This window comes from Lingula anatina, chromosome 4 (assembly GCF_051362555.1).
Source record: "Lingula anatina isolate TDL-2025a chromosome 4, LinAna3.0, whole genome shotgun sequence".
Lineage (NCBI taxonomy): Eukaryota > Metazoa > Brachiopoda > Lingulata > Lingulida > Lingulidae > Lingula > Lingula anatina.
This window is the reverse complement of record NC_141770.1, coordinates 24,829,555-24,852,594: the sequence shown is the minus strand read 5'-3', so window position 1 is coordinate 24,852,594 and position 23,040 is coordinate 24,829,555. Positions and strand designations below refer to the sequence as shown.

At 38.2% G+C, this 23,040-nt stretch overlaps 1 protein-coding gene across 4 annotated transcripts in view; it reads left to right on the top strand.

The window, feature by feature from the left end:
• LOC106151503 (putative G protein-coupled receptor B0563.6) overlaps positions 1-19,640 on the top strand; it is a 44,237-nt gene extending 24,597 nt beyond the window's left edge. For 3 of the 4 annotated variants that reach the window (XM_087010622.1, XM_013524804.2, XM_013524801.2), the window contains exon 2: positions 16,819-19,640. In XM_087010622.1, coding sequence (XP_086866748.1) covers positions 17,509-18,657 — 1,149 coding nt within the window. In that variant the 5' untranslated portion in view covers positions 16,819-17,508 and the 3' untranslated portion in view covers positions 18,658-19,640. Of the gene's footprint in view, positions 1-7,107; positions 7,255-16,818 lie in introns of those variants that run through there. The other variant, XM_087010623.1, reaches the window with a different exon arrangement.
• Positions 19,641-23,040: the final 3,400 nt, after the last annotated feature.

Genomic DNA, 23,040 nt, shown 5'->3' with positions numbered 1-23,040 from the left:
GCTTGTATAACGTCGTAATTAATAAAGTTGACATGGTATTAACTCTCCACTCTCATGTTAGAAGACATTTGTTTTCAAAACATGGGTCTCGGATACGTTCCAAATATTTGGGCCGGTTTCCGTCTCTTGTGGCTGACAGACCCAAAACACAATTCAAAAATAAAGCCATGAATCACCTATATTTTCAATATGAAGTTTCTAGATGGCTCTGAAACGTCATCTGGGAGTTCCAGAAAATCAGAAAAAAAAATCAAGTCCAGAGATAATACTCATCAAATCGAAAATCCTAAAATGATGTAGGAAAACCCGTAAAGCCAATACATAGTAACTCAATAATGGCATTATAAAGAGCTTACGGGCGATGCACTTTGCAGTTATTTTACAGCCCTTGTCATCCATTTTGATTGACCCTTATTTTTACGTTAAATGGTGGGCAGTTTGGAATATATACCGGTATATTAGTATGGCAGTTTAGTAACAAATTGAATGCCCGGGCATTCACTATTTACAAATGATTGGACTTGCTCTAATATGAAACCCACAGAAACCCGAAACTGGAGATCGATTTTTCAAAACTTACAATCCACAGTACAAATTAAGACGAAGGCTACTTAGTAGTCAACTGAGTGTCAGGATTTGTATTATACGCACTACGTGTTTAATTGTTATTTATCTCCCTTGCATACTGAGTGTCAGTTGCACACATCCCACACACACACATACTCACACGCACCCCATCCTCCTCCAAGGACATCTAAAATCTTCAAATCGAGCACAGTTGAAAACAATTAGTAATTGAGGTTGCTGAGTGCGAGGGAAGGACATTAGCCTTCGGTGCATATCTGTGTAATCACATTTAGACACGCGACCTTGTGTCAAGGGGAGAAAACGTTGACAAGCATCAAAGAAAAACTTTGGCGCTGGAAGTGAAGTGTAGATCGTCACATATAAGGAAGCCTTAAGACTGAAGCTGTGGCCTGCAGTTAGAAGGCAAGTTATTTGTCACAATCAACCTGGTTTTAATTATCACTCGCCTGGCACGTGTGTCCCTAATATCGATGAGATATTGCAAATAAATAAAAGAAGTTGGACAATAAGCATCAACACATCCGTATATAACACAAACTGAAGTTATGAACACAATGAAATATAAACGGCGCCACGAAGAAATACGAACGCCCCAAGTCGACATATAATTTGCGTCACATTTTTCCAATTTTGTCACGGTGCAGTGTCAGGGCTTGCAATGTATTTCTTTATGGGGCCTTGGTATTTTTTTAATATCTGCATGTAAAAGTGAGTACAGTTGGAAGAAGCTGGGTGTTACTTCATAATAATAACAGCAGCAGACACATGTCACGCGCGAAAGTTGTATTACAGCTGCGCGCCGGAGCAGTGTCACATTTATGGCGTTTTTTTCTTTTATTTGTGGTTGTACAATAAGACACGATAACATCACATTAGACGGTGCAGAATTATCATCACAAGCACCAGCTGTGAAACCTTAAGTCGACTCCCGAGGCTACAGCACCACTCGTAAGCAGCGCTACATGCATGTTCATTGAAAGTTCAGATAAGAAATGAACGCACTGCTTATTAGGTGTGACGTTGTTAGGGAAACGTTCTAGGGCGCATGTGTGACGTTTGAGCTCGTTATTCTGAATGCTTTGCCAGTGGTACACAGTTGGAGGCAACGGTAGGCATTTTTATGATTGTCTTGATGGATTATATTGATATCAACAATGTATTTGTATTTTGTATTCAGTCTCAGCGCCCGGTCGTTTTTATAGCCATTGTGATGGAGTTTGTTGATATCAGTTTTATGTATGTTTTGTTTAATCAGAGCAGGGGTAGTCCGGAGCTTCAGGGATGTCTATCCATTTTTGTAATACATGCACTAACATGAAAATACTGTGCTTTACCGTCCTAAGCAAAACTGTCAATTCCTACATGTACATGTACAAGTAGTAGAGCTCCGTAAACAGACAGTGAAAAGACGACATATTTTGGTAAGTTTTTTCTAAGGTTTTTAACTTTTTAAAATACCTGCAAGCATGGCATCCCCTACTAAAATGCGAACCATGCACTGTCAAGAAATCCGTTTTCAAACCACTTTTAATCAAGTTATGGTAAAAACTAACTTTATAGTTGTACATTTTGTTTTGATTCCCCAGTTTTAAATGCTTATCTAAGTATTCCATGACAAATGAATGACATTTCGCCCACAGTCTTTTATCAAAACCAAAAATGGATTTCAACTTAAAAACCGCTATCCAATATAAAGTAGCTGTCAGAAAGGAACAACATTGATTGCTACCCGTAAATACACCGAATACTTTACAAAAACCAGGTCGGAGTGAATATGGCATCTAAAACAACAACTGACACCGTGTGCGTCTAGAAGGTTGAATTTGACAGGAGAAGTAAAAGTATTACATAAATTATCACTTACAGAACAAAGGACACTTTATTGAATAAAGGCGAAATGACATATTACTACAGAGAAAAAGCGCTTCTCGTGGGTTCTGTGATTTAGATATCACGCTTTTCTAACTAGTGGCCGCTTTTCATGAAACATTTTAAGCGCCATAAGACGTATGTAATTTTATTTCTCCGTGAATACGTTGTGTCTAGGACCGCATTCGGACATACATATCGTACTAGCTGGGTCGGTCCAACTCTGCGGGGGATTTTCGCTAAAGTGCGATCGGTGGAATCAGCTTTATTGTCTGACACGCCTACTCTTGCAGCTACTGTAATTAACGTGTGCTGATTAAGCTGATTCCACTAATTGCTCTTTAGCGAGAATCCACAGCAGAGCTGGTCCGACCCAGCTAGTACGCTGTGTGAATCTGAGTGCGCCCTAAGATTGATAAAGTGTCTTCTTTGAGGGAACGAATAAAGAACAAATGAGAATATTTTTGTTAGTAGAGAATGATATTTAATGAAAAAACATTGTATGCATCTTATGTAGGGAAATGATTAAAAGATATTCTACTAGGAGGTTTCAAAAGACTGACAACAGCTTATTGCAAAATTTGTTTGATGCACACACAAGGCACACAAAAAATGGCAGAAATTAAATCAGAATGTGGTTCAAAACGAAGCTTGGAAGCCGTGCATCTAAATCTCAACCAATTTGGGAAAAAATGTCTAAGGAGAATGCAACGAGAACGCATGACCAGACCTCATCGTTTTAAAAAACAGAAATGATATCAAATTGAATTTGCTTGTCAGCGTAACATACGAGCGGCAGGTGGCCGTTGATACGCATTCTGTATGGTTCGGAAACCACGTAGAAAGGCACGGACACGGACAATCCCCATGGCTATACACGGATCACTGGAAAAGATATGGAGAGTACGTACTAAAACCTTTGTCAACATGAACCAAGTTACCCTCTCACAAAAAAATACGCGATCGAAAATAATTTGATATTACATAAATGCATGTTCGGTGGCTCGTGCAAGATCGACTCGCAGTTCACTAAAGCATCAAATGTCTGCGGCAGCTTTAACTATTTCAGTGGGATTTGGAAGAACATCTCCAAAGGGAGTGTGCAAAAACATCTAGGGAATCGTCGCGACAGAAGCGCTTGGTAATGGCTTACGGAAATCTGTGCCTTAGGCCAAACGCGTTCCTACAACGCATGCGCAACAAATAAAGATACAATACAGATAGCTAGTATTTGCCACAAAAAAGCATACTATTTCTTTTGAAATCAAAAGGGAAATTGTTATTCAGATTCTCATGAGTCGTTGATGGATACGGTAAGAAACTCGATCATTTATATAACCACCTTGAAAGGTCAAACGTAAATGTCACAAGGAAAGGCTTATATCACTTTACTTTTGGATTGTCTTTCAGTGTTCTGGATCATGTTGGGCATTTAGTTTCTTTTCTCCTACGTACAACATTTCTATTGAAATCACTTCTTTAAGAGATATTTTGTCGACTGGAAATGTCTTTTTTGTCTGTGAGGAGACTCTGCCTCTTTGTCTTCATAACACGCTGCAAATCATTTCAGTTTTGCAATTATCTCAAGTAGCATGTCACCGTAACCGCAAAATAATGTCAAAATGATGTCGTCTTATCGTAGCACAGCTTGAGTTGTGGAAGTCGACACGTGCATGATGATTGTCATTATCGCCAGAAATGACCATCATTTTGCGCCAAAATTAGTTTCAATACGACCGAAACGCTGGGTTAAAAAGTCACAAGGCAATTTCAGGTGTGGCAGCCATTCCAGGGAAGCAATCAGATGTCGATATATTTACTAAAACCTTGACTTATAAGTGTTAGACGTTCTGGCAACATATTTTACGTGTATAACCGTTCTTTCGTTTAAGAAGTTAGAGTGGAAATGGTGCATGACAAAATGTATGGCTTCAACGCTGACTTTAATAAACATTTTTTGCTTTTGTTTTTGGGTTCTTGTGGTTTCTATCATATTTGCGTGTCAGAGCAATCGCAACAAACTCTTTGGGCTTTATCTTAAGAGAATTTAGTGTTTTACAATATTCGGGATTTATTTCATCATCGGTTGTATACTCAATTTAAGATTTTACCAAGTTTTTATACACTTTTTGCTCTTATAAACAGATATTCCCAACTAGTTTTAACTGCTTAGCTTTTTATCTTGGTCTCGTAATGAGAAGCCGTTGCAATTGCTTTTGATAAGCGGGTTTTCCATAATTCCTTACAATATCTGCTCCTCTGTATTGCCTCTCTTCAAAGGAAATCATTTCCACTGGCTTTGATTATCTCATATTAAAAGTGCACTTGCCAAAGTGATATTAGTTTGCAATAGATATCATATCTGCATTGCAGTTCAAGAAGTGACCTACATGTAAATTATGCTTTGATTTTGCTAGCAATATCCCCATGTTCCTTTTCTGCCTCTTTAACTAGTAATTGTTTTCTACATGTTTCAATGTTTGCCATTACTTCTTTTTTTCTCGTTTATTTACGTTATTGCTTGGCATATTAAAAGAAGTAACTTTAGCATTATTAAGTTGGTTGATAAGTCTGATAGTTAGAATGGTTACTCGCTCGGTCCGTGGGACCCTTTTTTCATGGAGTCACTCAACAAGGCGATCAGTCATTTAGCTGAGCTCTTATCAAGGAAAAACTCGTTTGACCACTCATCGTGTAGTTCATTATATTAGAAAATATGTATATTTGGGTTATTTTTGTAAATTTGTGTTGGTTAGTCAGTTAATTGATTACTTGGATGTTAGTTATTTGGTTTGTTAGATGGTACACAGTCAGTCGGTAGGCCAGCATGCATCAGCCAGCCAGCCAGGCAGTCAACCAGACTGTTCCATGTAGCTGACCAGTTCTTCCACGTGTTATTCATATCATGCATCTGTTTTTTGCAGACAAAGGTGTGTTAAATGATGAAAAAGCTAGAAATGATACCTTAATTATTTTTCCAATATACGTTCACGTTTCAATAAAACCGGGATGGATCACCTGCGAAGATATCACCTTGTATGATAAATTTTCACGGGTTACATGTTCTTTGCTTTGCGTCATGATAAGTGTTAGAGCTGACATCCTTTTCAGTCTTTGATATAATGCATTAGTATATCCAAGTAACGCAAGGGAGATTCTCCGTCCTAGATATTAGACGATTGCTATAAATAATCACTGTTGCATACTTGAACGAGTTGCCAGTAATGATAGTTTCTTAACAGTGACGGCATAGGTGTTTTTCAGATACCTGAGAACTCACGCAGTAATTCTTTGGAGCGTTTAACTGAATAATCAAAAACCAAAGAAGTCATTGATAGCACCCATATTAGAGTAAAATTATATCTGTTGCAGTAGACGTCAGTCAGCGTTTTTTTTAATGTTGTACAAGTAGTAAGTATTGGATTGTGTAATGTAGTACACGCCTGGAGTCATCACAATGAAAACGCCTTTCAAGCAGTTTCTAAGCTCTCTCCCCATAAATGATTTTTAAAAAAGGAAAAGAAAAAAACAATACTCTTTGGTTTGCATATCATCAGTTGCTAACGGGCACCAAAGTTCGTTGCCCTTCCTCAGAGAGGAAGCTTTCAGCTCATTAAGTTGTATTGTGTGCCCAGAATATCTCAAATATCTCATGTATAGACAATTAGCCATGAGATGCCTGTGAGGACTGCTGGCAATTTAACTATTTAGAACACTTAATGGTCGTCGACCCTCTTGTAGTCACTCAATAGGCCTTTTGCACCTAGATGACGAAATGTTGACTTCTTTTGTTTACTGAAAGTCTTGTTCTCCAGTGAACAAAAGAATGCTGTAGAGCAAGCTCTCCAGTTAACAAAAGAAGTCAACATGTAGTAATCTAGTTGCAAAAGGCCTTTTGGATTTTAAATCCAAGGGACCTATTTCACAAAGGAAGTTTTGGCCAAAAAGTGATTGAAATCTTGTGACTATAAACCTTTGTCTACTGTCTTGCCAAGATAAATTTATTAGGAAAATTTCAAGGAAAATCATATGAGATAGCCTTAAGCGAGGTCTTCTGCATTGTTTGGTGTCATTCGAGACTAGAAGTCGTGCGAGAATCCGGTCTATAATAAGAGTGAAGCTGTAAGCGTCTGGAATGTCACCTAAAAAACCAATACAGAATCGACAGACAAAACATGGTGAATTCGTACTGTTTTACAGTAGACTGTAGACAGAAAAAAAAACACTACAAAAATATCAGTGGATAAACTACTGTATGGCCGGCTTTTGTTCGTTGCCCCAGCCCACTGCCAGTCTGCAATTACCTGTATGTCCACACCACGTGATCTCCACTAAATCCCGCAAAATCTCGTTTGTTGTAAAGCTTAGTTTCATCAAGATGACCTTCCTATCAAATGGAAGAATATGTCCTTCTCTAATGTACAACAATTTAGAAAGACATGGCTAGTGTCTCATACCAATAGTTTCATCATTTTCATTAGCTGACATACTAAAATCGTGAATTAAAGCACACCAAATTTTTGTTCTGAAAGTTTGGACCAGTTTTCGGGTTAACGATTTTTGTAAGTCCGGCTCCGATATGGTTATAGCCATGGGGCTCTGGGATAGGTCAAGTAAAGCTATCATATGAATATAAGAACACCTTCGTGCACTATCAAAGCGGTCATTTGCGTTCAATACGCGCTGTCCAGAACAGGTGAAATTGGGCTAGGCCCACCATACATATATATGTAGTGCGTCCTAGAATTGAGCTAGATAAAGAGTGAACAGAAATTGGTGGTAGAATTCATTACCAAGGTAAGCGTTTAAAAAATACGGACAAACCCCAAACTTCTAGTGCACATACAGTTAAAATGGCCTCAATTGCATTAAGTGCTCACAGTCGGACCTCTCTGTACAATTTGCCCCAGATTTCGCTGTTGGTCAGTTCATTGCTTTGTGTGATTTAGTATTTAATTTTGGTTTATTTCAATTTATTGCAGTTTATTTCTTGCTCTTGCTGAATGAATAAGGTTGATAGCATTGCTTTTACACTATGCTTTTTTACTTCGTGTAGTCTATAGCTATAGTTTAATTCGTGTTTATCATGTATTTTACTTAAAGCGAAAATGTATCTAGTGATTTGAATTTGGTCGCAAATTACGGATATATACATGTATGTACATGTATGGCTTAAGACGCCTTGGGTGTGTGTATTTAGCTGCTTGAATTCTCATGAATACAGTATCAGTGAAAATAATCAGTGAAAATAGTCTTCAAGGCTGTAGATGTCAAGAATCATTACTTTCCTGAGAAACTTAGTGGAAATGGGATTGTAGATTAAGACAAAAATGTTTTCTTTTCTTTTGTTTTTTTACACCAGAGATGCCTCAACTTTGCGTTTTATACATACCTATAATACAGCTGTTCTTGATCATAAGTGTTCGTTTAAAAAAGGCGGTTGTCCGGACTGCTCAAAATGCAGACATTGGCTTTCTTGAACAGGTACCTACTGAAATGACCTTAAGGGCAATGTTTTCCGAAGATTCAAAACCATGCGTGATTCGGCATGAACCCATAAAACTGTGTAATATAAGTATAGATTTCTTCATTAAAAAGAATATCAGTTTAATGGGTCCTTTCTTGTACAACAGGAAATCACAGGTCATTGGGTGCTAGTATTCGCTTATGAAACAACCTGGGTAAGTGAAAGGAATGAGAAATGAAATCACGCAATTGACACTGAAGTACAGAGGGTATTAGCTTCAACTTGCCGTCTGTCTCCCATAGTCCTAGCTCTACAAGGAACTGGACTAATTGTCTCTCGATCTTGTCATTTGACAGACAACACGAAATGTCCCCCAGGATCCGGGTTAATGGTAACGTAGCCTGCCATGTCTGCCCGGGAATGATATCCCTATATCATTTCGTAGACCACCTCCTTGACCCCCTGTTAGGGCCCATTCACATTGAAACTTACGGTCTATGGAGATCGATCCATTTCTGCGGGGACTTCTTCTGAATACAATCAGATCAATTGAGTGACACGCCTCTTCTTGTTTCCAGTAGGCGTGTTAATCGCTTAATCTGATTGCATTCTGCGAGAGTCCCCACGGAGCTGGATAGATCTACGTACACCGATAGTTCGATTGGGAATGAACCCTAAAAGCTTTTGTTTTACCAACGTATGATTAGGTGCAATGGCAGACCTTGTACTTTATCAGACGCATTAGACGTTTGAAATCGAGCCAAGAACATCCATTTTAATAAGTGTGACATATTAAATATCATGCGAGGATGTTATGTTGGTAGCTATAGTTTAGCCTAATTACCTTTGCCTTGGGGAACACCTGCAAGATAAACATCACAACAGTTCTTGACATGTCAAGGTAATGCAACTGTTCATGGACTTCTTGCTGCCGTAGGTCTTCATGATGACGCCTTTGTTTGTTTTGAAATGGGCCAAATTTATGCTTCAAGGAAGTTATGCATTATTTTGATGTCGCTTTTATGTAAAAAAAACACCACCTGTGTTTAAACATTGCATTCTAGCTAGAAGGTTAAAGTCCTGAAAAAAGACCCCCCTTGGCTTTAGCTCTGGTTTACACTAGTGGACCTGCATGGACTTCAATGATGAACAATTAATATTTTGGAGTTCGTATTTCAATAAGACGGTAAATGAGAAGTGTGCGGATATTATTGGAGAGACTTGGGAATTTTTGTAAATAATCAAATCCAATGACACATAAATGTATAGGAAATAACTTGATTTTTCATTTCCTGCTGCAGATCCAGGTAGAACAAAATGAACTTGACATTTATGCAATAACACCAATTTTTTAAGTAAAGACAATTTAATTCCACCTACCCAGGATGGGAATGCGTATATATGCCTCAAAGTATTCTTGGTAATCTTGAAAATCTCCATGTGCCTTAGCTAGTTAACAGGATTTCCGCACCATGGCATAAAACATGAAATTCAGGTAAATGTTGGTAATGGATTGGAATTCCTTACTGTTCAAGGATCAATGCTTTGCGCATGCAATGAAAAATCCAGGGCATAGGACCCTAATAGGAAAGTATTAATGAGTGTGTTTATGGAATGTTTGCGTATTTATCTATGAGATATACCGTATCCCTTTTTGAAAAGACCTTATTGGGCCGCTGCTGGACAGTGGTCAGTTATTGTCCAGCAAGGTGCTGCGAGGTCATTGTTTAGTAAACAGCCAAAAACGCGGCACATTCTGTACTTGTACTTGCCAGCAAGAAAGGCAAGCCAACAAACAGTTTCTCTCAATCACTTTATCAGAACGCAATGCTGGTTCAAGACTTAGCTAATAGATCTAGACCTGGACAAGGCTATAGAAACCCAATTTACCTATTCGCCGAAGAAAATTAGAGAACACACAGAAGGATTTAATTCAGTCGGTAATTCCTAAAGAAAGGCGGCTGTGGGTACGTCTTTTGCGTAGTCCGGCGGAATACCGAATTTTAATATTCGATTCCCGGGAATCCCAGTTTCGAACGATAGCCCGATGCAGTGTAATTGAAGATAATGCAAAAGAAAATACTATATCGGACTACATAAGAAAACTTATCCACTGCCGCCTTTCTTTAAATTGCACACAATCAGGATTAGTTTGCGCCACTTCGACCAGCATTCGCCTTTTTGCTTTGAGTACGTCTCCGACTATACATATGTCTACATGTAGACAGCGGTTCTTTTTTATTCATGTTTATTATCAATGAATAAGAATCATTATTAAACGACTGCGTTAGAGTATATATCAATCACAGCACTGTTTTTATATCCAACATTAATCTAGCTGCAATAGGGCGATAGAGATGTAAATGCATTTATCTACTGCTGAAAATATATGCGTATTAAGGTATTGAAAGTGAGATGACGCTTCCTTAAGAATTAAGACAGCGTGTTCACTTTGTTTCCTGTGGGCCTTTATGCTTTGGTATGTGATTACCCTCCGCCAGGGGTCCCTGTAGGTTGTTACACAATTGGATGAAAGGCTTCATTTAATTTTGTAACAACCTGCAGAGACCCCTGGTGGTCAAATCCCGTTGGAAAATATGATGTTGGTCTGATTAGGGGCTCCTACAGTCTGGGACAAGGTTATTAACCAGAAACTGGACACCACTTGAACCACTAGATGATTCAAATAGGCATTGATTCAAGGCCGCACCAAGTGGAAGGCTTACGGAAAATGTCATTGAACTATGGTGCAATTTGTAGATTATTTATTTTCTTTAATTTAAAGCGCCGAACAATTCAACTTGTCCGTCGCATGCAATGTGAAAGCAGACAAACTGTATGAGTTTTAAGAGATTGAATTGTGAGGTCTTGTCATGCGACCATTTCCATATTGACTGGAGAGGGAAATAGATTTCATTCACACCTAACGAAGCGTAAAGAAAGTGATGGAAAACACATATTTAAAGATAGAGTTTTAATTGAACTGAAAAGTTCGGAAAGGGCAATAAGGGGGAAGATATCGAAAAGGCCATTGTTGTATACTTCAATAGCGCATTTTTCGCCAATAAAACGCGTTTTTAAGGTCTCTTCACGTAACATAAGATAATTGCGTGTGAAGCAACGTATGCCTTATAAAATCGGAAAGTATTAGCTCTGAACTTGTCTCTCTAGATCCGACGATCCGTTATGAGTTAATGACCATACGTAAAGCAAATATATTCGCCCTGTGACGGCACGAATAGCACAAATAGTACCACTCCAAAACCGTTTGGCCTAACAGAGAAATACCCGGTGGTTTAATATTTATTACGTGTATATACATTTGCCTTAGTTCGAAGCCAAATAAAACAATGAACTAATCCACTAAACCTTATATATTCAAAATAAATTTATCTTGCCAATTTACAAAACGCAATGGGTATGAAATGGAGATACACATGCGACATCTAACGGGCGTTATATGAACCAGCGCCTTGCCTGCCCTGACTATAAAATTAATCATGAGCGAATATTTTCTGCGTGTTTTTCTTGATTTATATACTCGTAAAAGATGCTGGTGGATTACGAGTAATGTGTTAGTTGCAATCAAACCTTTTCACATAATGTATAGATATAACATATGGGCGGTCCTTTCTAAGATCAGCCACGAAATTGTTCTAGCTAATACACTGGTGACGAAATTCAATTAAAAATCCATTGCAGTGTATGGAAATCTGATCAAAATTGTATATAATTTACCTAAGCATTTGGGATTTTTTTATTTTATTTTCATCGTATTCGATTTCCACAGTTTCTCTTCATGTGACCTGTAGTAATACTGTAGTAAGACAGTTACCCCGGCAGGCGAGATTTAAGTTGGAGACATGCTACCCGGGTTTGAACCAATTCCTTACAGACAAGTCAAAGAAATGGAAGGAGGCGCGTTAAAATAGAATAAGAGTGTATGATAACTAGAATATCACTCGAAAAGCGCAGACCTCCGCCAAGGATGTACACAGACAAATTATGGTAGTTCAGGGCACCTTCATTGTACAACTGGTCAAGGTTAATGGCCCTATCTCGCATAAATATCCGCTAATCAAATATGCCAAACCCACTTGGAAGGTAATCCTCGAGGGTAAACCATTCAGTGTCTATTTAGGGATTTTTTGTCTGATTGATCAGACTTTCAAGGGGGTCGGCCATATTTGATCCGCGGATCTGTTAGTCCGCGGATCAACTGGTTTGAATGCGGCCTAAGCTACAAGGCACCTGCCCCCATCTATACTACCGAGGTTCCCACTTTACCCCTTCTCCTCCCCCTAAAAGAAGAATAGCAAGCAAAACGAGGCAAACACCAACGAATCCCCCCCTCCCTCCATCCCCTAAGCAATGTCAGTGAAAGCAATATGTGCAAGTTAAGTTCAAAATTAAAGAATTGGGTTATTTCAAAGTGTGTAATAAACAAAACTCTAAGAAGAATATGCGCCAAAAAAAGAATTGTTGGAAACATTAAGTTTAGATTCATTGCAAGCCCAAGTAATTAGATTAGCGGAAATGGGTACCACTCAGTGTCTAAGTTGAACCGCATCAAATCCTTTCCTCTACATATTTGAGTTTTTTTTCTCTGTTGCTTCTAATAAACTGCTTACGGTAGATGCAAGGATATTAAATTTTTACATGAACAGTCATGGTACGGTTCATAACATTTTGATAATGATAACTGGAGAAACAATACCCTGGAAAGGAAAAGGTGCCTGGAACGATTAACGATATTGCTGCAAACTGAAGCGAATAGAGTTTAGGATATTGGCTTCTAGAGCAGGATAGCTTATTACTTGAAACCACCGTCCGTAGAACATGCTATATATTCTGTTCAACTTGAGTATTTTCGAATATATTCGTGCTGGTGATTTCCTATTACGCAATCAACTTTAACCTAAGAGCACCTTCTTGACGTAGCTTCCATTCAGTATCCTGGTCGCAGGGAACCAATATCCTGCGATACACGTATTGCCTGTCATCACTTACGTACATAGAGCAGCCAATAATTCCAAAAAAAAACAAATGATTAAAAAAAGATTTATGAGAGGAGCAAATCAGGTATCTCCTTCCATTGGTTAGATTTGCGTTCTATGAGGGTTATAAATGAAAGAAAGAAAGAAAGAAAGAAAAAGAACAGGCACTAGCAAATGTAAAAACGATAAGGTGATTTTAGCAAAACTGCAGTATTAGTAACACAGTAACAAGTTGGTTGAAGGAATTAGTCAGTAGGTTAGTCTTTGATTCATTTTTTTTTATTTTGTCAAGAAAAGTTAGGTCATGGCCAATGGGATTTATAGAATAATTAACATAGGATTAACTGGTAAGACGGAATGTCTAATTATTATTTTCAGGGTCTATCATGACGTCTTGCCTTTGCGTTATTGCTATATATATATTACCCATGGGTGTTATTTCAGCAATATAATTTCTAAGAGGAAGTCTGTTGAATGCCTTACATACCCCCGCATGTGTAAGCGACGAGTTTCAATGGATGTTTGCGGTATTAAGGTAATAATTATTATAATCATTTCTGTGTCGGAAATTTGTTTCGCTGAACAAAATTAGTGAAAACCATTCCTTGGAGCAATGAACATTTTTGCTCATTCCTTAGAGGTTTCTTTTCAACCTCATATTACAGATTGTACTGTCATTTTTTCTTATTATCAGTTGTATTCTAAAGAATCGTAATTATTCTCCGACGGGCAAACAACAATTGTTGCCAAGTCTTCCGAAGGACCAGCTATTATGAAATAGCGCGTTTATGACATTTCTAAAATTACAGATAAATTGAAAATCATGTTGTTTACCAGGCCTAAAGCAATGGAATTGATGTCTACCAATAGCATAACATTTTCATTTATTAAGTACACGAATGTAACAACAGTGTTAACTAGAAATGTAACTCCTTAGAAATCTCATGTAAACGTTTTCAGCACGTAGACAACAGCCTGTGATTGCGTAATAGGGCTCTAAGGTAATAAAACAGGCTGTCACATGTGTGCGTAAGACAAAGCATTTGTACGGTTTACCTACAAGGCTATTGCGTACTTGTTAACCAGAGGTCGTGTTCTCGGAAACTCAATATTTCTCACATTCTCGAAACCTGTAAAATCTTCTCGCTTTTTCGTGTACATTGGCAAATGCCTTCGACCTGACAGTATTTCCTCCGAAAAAAATGTCCACGTACGTACTGAAGACAAAGGTGTTTTTTTTTAAGTTAGTGTATGTAGGCGATATCTTACCGTCGAATCCGAACTAAGCAGTCGACTGAGCGGTCGCAAATGTTCACCTGTGATCCGTGGAAAGTCAATTCGTAAACGGCAGGTAAATTTCATCGTCAATATAATCACTGCATTATAATCTTATAAACTTAAATCTCCGTGAACTAATAATTGTATTTGATTTTATGGTCATTTCACTTATTTTATTCATATAAATTTTGTACTAGAACAAATGAAAAACCATCTTCATTTATGTCAAATGCAATATTCGGATGTAACATAAAAGGTAATCAACTTTCGTAAGTCTTTAGAGTTCAATTTAAAGTTACTTATTAACTTTCTTTGAGGGTCCGTAAGTTACAGAAAATTGCATAAAAACATAACTTCGAAAAAGGAACTGCAATTTTTCTCGGTATAGATGCAAACAGAGATTACGATATATTCTTCTTTTTTCTTCTTCTTTTTCTTCTTCTATTTTGTTGCCTTTGCCTTTAAAATACCGAAATGACAAGGCTTCGGTTCTTGTCAGAGTAGCAGTAAACATTTAACATGATGACAACATATATCAAAATGAAATTATTGAAGTAAATCACGCCTCGGGTGATAAGGTGTGATACTTGTTCCATGGGGATATTTCCAAGTACGTTGTCACTTCGGGTTCAACCAAAGATTATATGTAAACTTAGAAGAACTACTTGGTTTACTTTGGCACACTTAGTCAGGGTTGACGTCGGTGTGATATTGATAACGGTATAAGAACATGAGTATTTTAATGGACCACTGGTGAATATGTGACAAAACAATGAGGGTCACACACGCGCACGTGCGCACACACACACACAGAAAGCCCGCGTGCGAAGTAACAAGACCTTTCATAAGTGAACACAATGATGAACACAAAAATCCTTGCTTCCAGAACTGCAGCCTCCAATTGGATGAAAGTTTTACATTCTTTGTGTATTTTAGAATGCTATGAAACTGACTGCCCTTGCTATTGGCACAGTTTGAGTCTTTCTTAGTACCATTGGGAGCATTCAAGTTCACCCATACAGTCAACTTGACGCGCTTCGCAGCTTCATTTTTATAGAGTTAACAGCCGCGTCACGCAAAAAACGCGACCCTGAACCTTTCAATACCTTGGTTTAACCTCTAAATGGTTTGCGCTTCAAAAGAAGACAACAGGTGCCAAGTTTCTGGGGATCTTTAACTTGGACTTGGCTGGCCGACGAGAAGGCCGTCCGACAAAAAGGTCATTGAAATGCAGTGTGCCCTCACTGGAGGCCGGCTCGCAATAACTCGGGTCACCCGGGCCTCTAGACCTATTGCACGTGACGTCACTACCCTTACCAGCCTATTACTGTGCCTCCGATGCCTGTTTCACTCAAAATATCTCGGTCTAAGCTGAGACTGCTTAAATCAGATAACCTACTACAGAACGATTATTTTGTGATGTTGGTCTGAGATCTTCTAAAACAGATTGGCTTACAATAAATGTACTTGTGCTCTGAGGGCCTCGGTCAAAAGAGCCAAAAACGACGGAGCAGACTTTTAGTGTGTGTGTGTGTGTGTGTGTGTGTGTGTAAGGTCTAAGACACAAAAATTTTGCAGACTTTTTTTAAAAATAGACCCTAAATATATGGTTTTCAGGTGTATCCATTATGCCAGTCCCGCCTGATAAGCTGTACCACAATACCACAATTCTTGCTCCACGTGAAGCTTGGGGAGACCGCCCTCTGTTTAAAAACAAATATATAAAAAACAGCACCGCATATTTTCAAAAGACATTTTGCAAACAAAGCATCCAGGCACGTATCATGGCTTATTGATTCTGCTGTCTCCTCGGCTGAAATAAAAGGCAAATCCCAATGTGTCTCAATAAGAAAGAATCGCATTGAAATTATACTGGTCCCAATTCTGTGCGTAGTGCATTTTCAAAGCAAGGCGACGAGCTACTTTGCATGTTATTCTATACTTCGTGGATCTAGCTCTGACGTCATACATTACACTGCCTACCGCTGCGATTATCCCTTTTCAATTAAAATCAAATTTCAGGGAAAAAAAGCACCATATGCTATGTTTAAATCCCATGTTATGTTTTAATCTAAAGGGTTTGTCTTAATGGAGTTTCGTCCTGGTTAAGGTGTCAGTGAAAGGGAAAAAATCCTCTCACGTTACCTATTTCTTAGAAATCATTACAATCAATTACAAATTTCTTTGAAATAATAAGAAAAATGCTACTCAAGAAGGAGGCAGGAAATGTACATTATATGTTATTTACAAGAACTTCCATTCGATTGCAGGTTGACTTCATTTAAAAAAATGAAATGAAAAAAATCTACTGTGTTTAGGGAAGTTTTGATCCTTGTATTGTTTCTTATTTAATCGTGCTAGGAAACACTAAAACAATGTTTTATTCGGCAATTTCTTGTTTAATTTAAAAAAACTTTGTTGGTTAAAAAAGGAAATGTATAAAAGATCGATTTAAACTATGTTGACTCGCTTTATCATACAATCAATTCTTTGTTAAGTCTTTAAATGTGCCTTTATTTATTTTTTTTTTAACTTTTTTACTGTCGCAGTGACAATCCTCACGCTGTAAGTGGTGTGACGCAATGAAATAATGGCAAATCTGTATCTTTTGTCTTTCAGCGAAATCTGATGTTACTTTTCGAACGATTGCCAAGGACAAAAAGCTAAGACACATTGAAGTCGGCTGTCATCCACCCCTCGAAGGAAAAGAAAAGAAAATGATATTCTTCTGCTAAAAGAAGGATAGGATTGCAAAAGATTAGCACGATTGTCTGGAATTTTAGAATATTTTTAACCACAAAAAATAATTCATCGACTTGATTAATTTAGGAACACGAGCATATTATTGCTAGGTGTATCCCTCACTACCTGCAGTATACGTTGTCGCAAATGATACGTTTGACATGAAAATTGCTCATTAAACACAGGAATCATCCAATCCTCTTCCTGACAACGGTGTGTCATAACAGGCGAATATGTGGGATTGAATATCCTCAGTTGGGAGAGATCCAAAGAAATGGTCGGATTAAAAGGGGAGAATCATTTGACACTAGCTTTTGCGCAGGTTTAAATTCCACGAGACCTTAGGCGTGATACTCACTAGATATGAGGAAGTGGACACTTCTGCGTTGTGTTTTATCCCTTGGTCGAACTGGTTTTTGAAACCTGCATACCAAAACGTTAATAAGGGCTTTTTTTGTAAAGCAAACGTAAGGTTGGCGTGAATTTACTTCAACTTTGTTAGCAAAATGGTCCGTCCACTCGGATGGATGGTATTTGGCGACGTCTGTTAGAACTCCGCTATTCAAAATGCCATGCGGGAACATATCGAACATGTCGGACAGTATAGACCAGAACAAAACACTGGAGGTGCGAGTGTACGAGCAGATATACCACATCTTCTACCATTTTGGATTGCCGATGATCTGCGTGTTTGGTTTCTTGGGAAACGTCTTAAATTTGGCGGTGCTCAATCAGAAACGCTTGCAAACGTCTCTAATGAAAATGGAGCAGGCTGCAAGCATTTACCTCATCGCTCTCGCCAGCTCCGACTTGCTCTTCTGTATCTCTGCCTTCATGACCACTTTCGTGCCACTGGAGATGGTCTTCGAAAAGAAGGGATTCCTGTTGTACTACACTCAAAACTGTGCCGCGGTCATCAACATATTCATCATGACGAGCACTTGGGTGACCGTCGTTTTCGCAGTGGAAAGATACGTGGCCATTTGCCACCCTTTAAAATCGAGATATATGCTCAGCATGAAAGGGACCCGCCTCACGATCGGTCTTATTTATCTTTTCTCTGTCCTTTTTAACATTCCAGTGTTTTGGAGGTACACTATACAGACTGTAGAATGCCCGGGTAATGTTACATACTTTAGACTGGACCAACAAATAATTTTTTCCGACACATTCGACCAAGCATACAGAGGTGTTTGGGCAATCTTTGGCAACTTGCTGCCGCTTGTTATACTGGTGTACGCGAACGTGTGTCTCGTGCGGGGGATTAGGAAATCCACCGTCCTCAGAAGGCAGTACGGTGGCTATAAAGACGGAAAACACGTGAAGGAATCGAACAACAAGATAACCCTCACGTTGATCATCATTGTGATTTTGTTTCTCACTCTCGTGGCGCCCTCCGAACTCATCAAACAGGTAGTCCTGCTGGACAGTACGCTACAATTCAGCCATGCCTACATGTCCGTAGAAGTCATCACAAACTTTATGCAGTCAGTCAACTTCTCCATCAACTTCATCCTCTACTGCATCATCAACAGATCGTTCCGACGGACAATGAAGCACATGGTTTTGAAATTTGTGAAGAACTATTTGCCGTTCTTTAGGTTTAATTATGAACCGGGAGAGGTAAGCATCCCCCGCGGCGGAGGCTCTTTCCGAAGCTACCGGAGCGTCAACTTGAAGTTTCCCAATGATTCGTGTGAGGGAAGTCGTGTATGAATGTGTCCAATGCATAACATGTCGAAGAGAAAATTAAAGATTAGAGTTTCAGATTAAATGTGATATAGCTTGAAGTGATATTGTAACTGGCAGAGGACGCCGGAAAGTCCCTAATGGTGACCAAAGGCCGTGAACATGTGTGGTCACTTGGAAAACGAAACTGAAACTGAAATTAAGGACATCAGCCATATAACAAACTGGCTCGAGATGTTATATACATATACGTCAGAGCACATTTTAAATCATATACATAACTTTGTATACATTGATATATTCTTATTGTGATTTACACCTTTTGTATTGTGTATATATTGCATTGGTACCCAGAGAGTATAGGGCCGAATAGGGTACTAACTAGTCCGAGGGTCAAATATGGCGACCCACTAAAAAGATTGCATTCTTATCCGCTAATAGACACTGAATAGATATCCCATAGGGAAGTATTCAAGTGGGCCATGTTTGGCCCTCGTACTGGTTATTCTGAATGGGGCCTAGGATGCATAGCAATATTAATAATACTAGAAAATTGATTTACGACCAATCACCAGTCGAACCAGCCGCTATTGGGCTGTATCAATTGTTTTCATTACTTAAAACACGCCTTCAGTCGCCTGTCTATTAACAGACAGAATACAGTAAATATGTTGTTATGTCATTTTTTTCATTAATTTCTCTAATTAAAATGATGTGCGTTTTATGTTTAAGTTTATATTCTGACCTGGTGACTTCCGGTGAGTGGAACAACAGAGAAGAGGTTTAAAGTCGCGTATACTCATTATTTATAAACAAGAGAGAATCCAAGTCAAAACACCTTGTGAAAGTTGAACTCTGTCGTGGTAAATATTGTTTATCTAAGGTATAATCGTTATACAAAAGAGTTGGACAAACTTACGGTGTACGCACAGAAAATGTAAGTGTACGTTAAACATTGTTATTGGAGCTTACCAACTACACGATTTTCATAAAATTGTTTTTATAAATTACCTCTTTGTTTCATGTTATTTCATTTGATGGCCAAATACGGCATTAAACGTGTTGTTCAACTAGGCTATATATTGCCTGGTACCTCACAGGTAGAAAACAACAACGACTGCATTGACGCTTCTTTATTTTACGCGGTTTTGAATAAAACTTATTACAACACGCGATCTGGGGGATGTCATGTTTGATTTTACATGTGAAAGGAAACGCAACCAGATTTCAGCATTAGATTAGTTTCATTTATTAAAAAGGAAACGTGTAGTGACGTCAACGGGTATTAAATGTTGATGTCAATTTATTCTAATACAGGATCTAACGTTGAAACAAGAGATCACGTCGTCTCGACATATCACGAGGCTTTCTTCAGGTGAACTAATTTTGAGTTGTAACCGACGCTGAATGTCTTGATAAGTTTTCATTATCTTAGTTTAATATCACTGGATGAATCAGAACGATCACTTTGCTGTTCAACATTCAAACATTCACCAGTAACTTACAGCTTATATAACATACAGACAGCTTATGTAACGTAACATGTCAGACTTGGACTAGGATAAAATGATTTTACAAATGAAATAAAACCTGACGTCTGGTGTACAAAAGATTACCGACTGCCCAGCTTGATCTTCACATCTATTTGTATCTTTAGATTTGCTTAGTACCCTCTGTCACTACCAATCTTATTTAGCCTGCATGAGGAAAAATGTCCTGTATGAGCAGTAAAGCATCATTTGTGGAAAGCAGTCCCACTTGGTATAGTCGAAGATAAAATTCCGAATCTTAAAAAACGAGGGCAATGGTTTTTGTCATACTTTGATTTTTTAAACTGAAAGCGTGCCTCATCCTGAGTTGTATTATTGAAAACAATCTTACTAACCTGGTAATGACGGGAAATTGGTGAAAGTTCATTTTTTCATTTTTTCCTCCCATATAAAAGTAAAAAAGGCGCTGTTAGAGTCTGTCTTTGGAGGCAATGTCAGTAGTCGTTGGACGTGGTCCAAAAGGCATGATGGCAATATCAATTGTTTTTGTTTTTGTTTTTTCAAATTTACACACACTTGATGGGATTACCATTTAAAGAAAATTTTCACTTGAAAAAAGGAAAACTTTATACTTTATCTACAGCACATTGTGTTAGCTGCTTATATGGAGAAAATGACTGAAATTCAAAGAAGACTAAATCCTGCAAAGAAGTGAATTCCAGTGAAAAATGTTTAAACAAGCTTTTATAGAATAGTGTTCTGATTTTTTAGTTATTTCCGAGAGCAATGAATGATGTAAATTTCAAACTGGGTGCCTTACATTGCGCAACCAGTCCTATTAATAACACTGATATCCTCATTGGGCTCACCTTCTGTAATAACTAATAAAAACATGCTGATAGTACGTTCTATCTAAAATTAAAAGTCCTATCAAATTGCAATTAGTGAATAGAAGCAGGAAACGAAAATCACGAATGAGGAAGGCAGGAAACTGGATTTTTATTTTTCAAAAATTGAAAAGAATTGATTGAAATACAACTCTTCGGTTTATGGCACTGAGGAGGAAAACTGCTAGACTCAGATAACAAGAACACGCCTGTATTGTAATTACAGTTTGTTTTTGCTTTAAATAAATAAACGTGTTGAGACGAATGTCACAGCATTGCTAATATAGAATTGACTGCTTCTCGTGTGTCATAGCGGTGTATTTCTATTAAACCAAATCATATCTTATACATTTTTCATCAAAATAATGAAATCATTCTGAGAAAATGAACAATTGATATCCCTTGTACGTGCCAAAGTTCCATTTATCTGTTGATTCCCAATGTGAGTTTTCAGAACAGATTAATAACACATTATATCTCAGTAGCAATTTAATTTATAAATGCTTAAAAAATTTCGAAATGTCAGATATGTTCCCTCATTTTAGATTTTTCTGTAACTGCCATGAGACAGAATAGTATATCGGTATTACATTATGATTTTTTAAACCGACTCGACACTGTTTTCTTACTTTCGAAAAAGGTATCTGCGTTACATTGCCTTGATGCTGTGAAAAGAGGTGAATTGTTTAAATTCCGTATAATTTGTTGCGCGTGCAAATTATGACAGAATACATCATTTAAGACTAACAGCCTCAAATCAAATTGCTTTCTTTTGCATTGTAAATGGGTATTTGCAGGGCCTCTGAAGTGTCTAATAGCCTGTTTTTTTTTCACTTAATCAAAAAAGTCAATATTCATAAAATAAGAGCTTTAAGCTCTTGATCACGCTTGAAGAAGTCTCCGGGTTTTGAATGACATGTTCAGCTAAGCCATACTGAGAACGTTCTTGGTGGTGATTGTTTTGTCCTTATTAAAAAAATGAAAAATGGTCGCAAGAACCACAGTTTGGTCGTGATACACGATGAACGATATCTCACAAACGATTTCAGACCATCACACAGAGGTGACCAAAGGTAAAACTCCATGAAACAAGTAAACAGACTGAGTGTTGATAATTGACAAATCACTGTAGACAGATGAAACGCGTGCACCTGTTGCTTCTTGAGGTATATAATTACAGGTCTGTTACAGGGAAATTATGTTACGTCTCCTTAATTGTGCCATTAATGTCAACAGATGTGCTACGCACGCACGACAGGTTATAAGGAAGGTTGACTGCGGTATAGTCCGGCTAGGAACTGGCACAGTGGCGGCACGTTTATATCAGGTGTGTTGATGCATTATGCACCTGCAATCGTCTCGCGTTTTTAATTGTTCTTGTCACGCAATCCGCTCGTTATGAGACAGTTACAACGGATAAACACGACGTTACGGGTCATAGGTCACCTTCAGATCACTCACAGAGGAAGGGATCATTCCCAATGATGCCACAGTTATACTGCACCTACGGAGTTGGATCGATCCACATAGAACAATCCACGAAGAACTATAGTTTCATTGGGACTGAGCCCATAGAAATAAACCTTGGCAGATTTAGGTCTAATGCAATTACACCACGCAATTATTTTTGAAAATGTTTTTGATAGCCATGGGGTCGTTGCACTACGATAAAATAAACGTGCTGTCACCGTGAGAGAAGTGACCGAGAACGCTTCAGTTTTCCCGAACTCTTGGTATATCTACCGTTAAGATAGCAGTAGCACTCTCCATGAGGAACTGCAAAGGTTATATTTGTGTGTCCTTTTTCTTTCTTTTTTCTTTTCTTTTCTCTCTCTCTCTCTCTCTCTCTCTCTCTCTCTCTCTCTCTCTGTCTCGATAAACTAGCGGTATTCAGATATAATAAAAATGATAGCGGCCCTTAACTTATTTCGTTTGATATTTGAAGGATTTGAGTGGCAAACGTTCAATCTTTCTGAAATCTTCGCCGTGTTTTAAATCACATTTGGCATACCTTACTTGGTAGGCCAACCAAT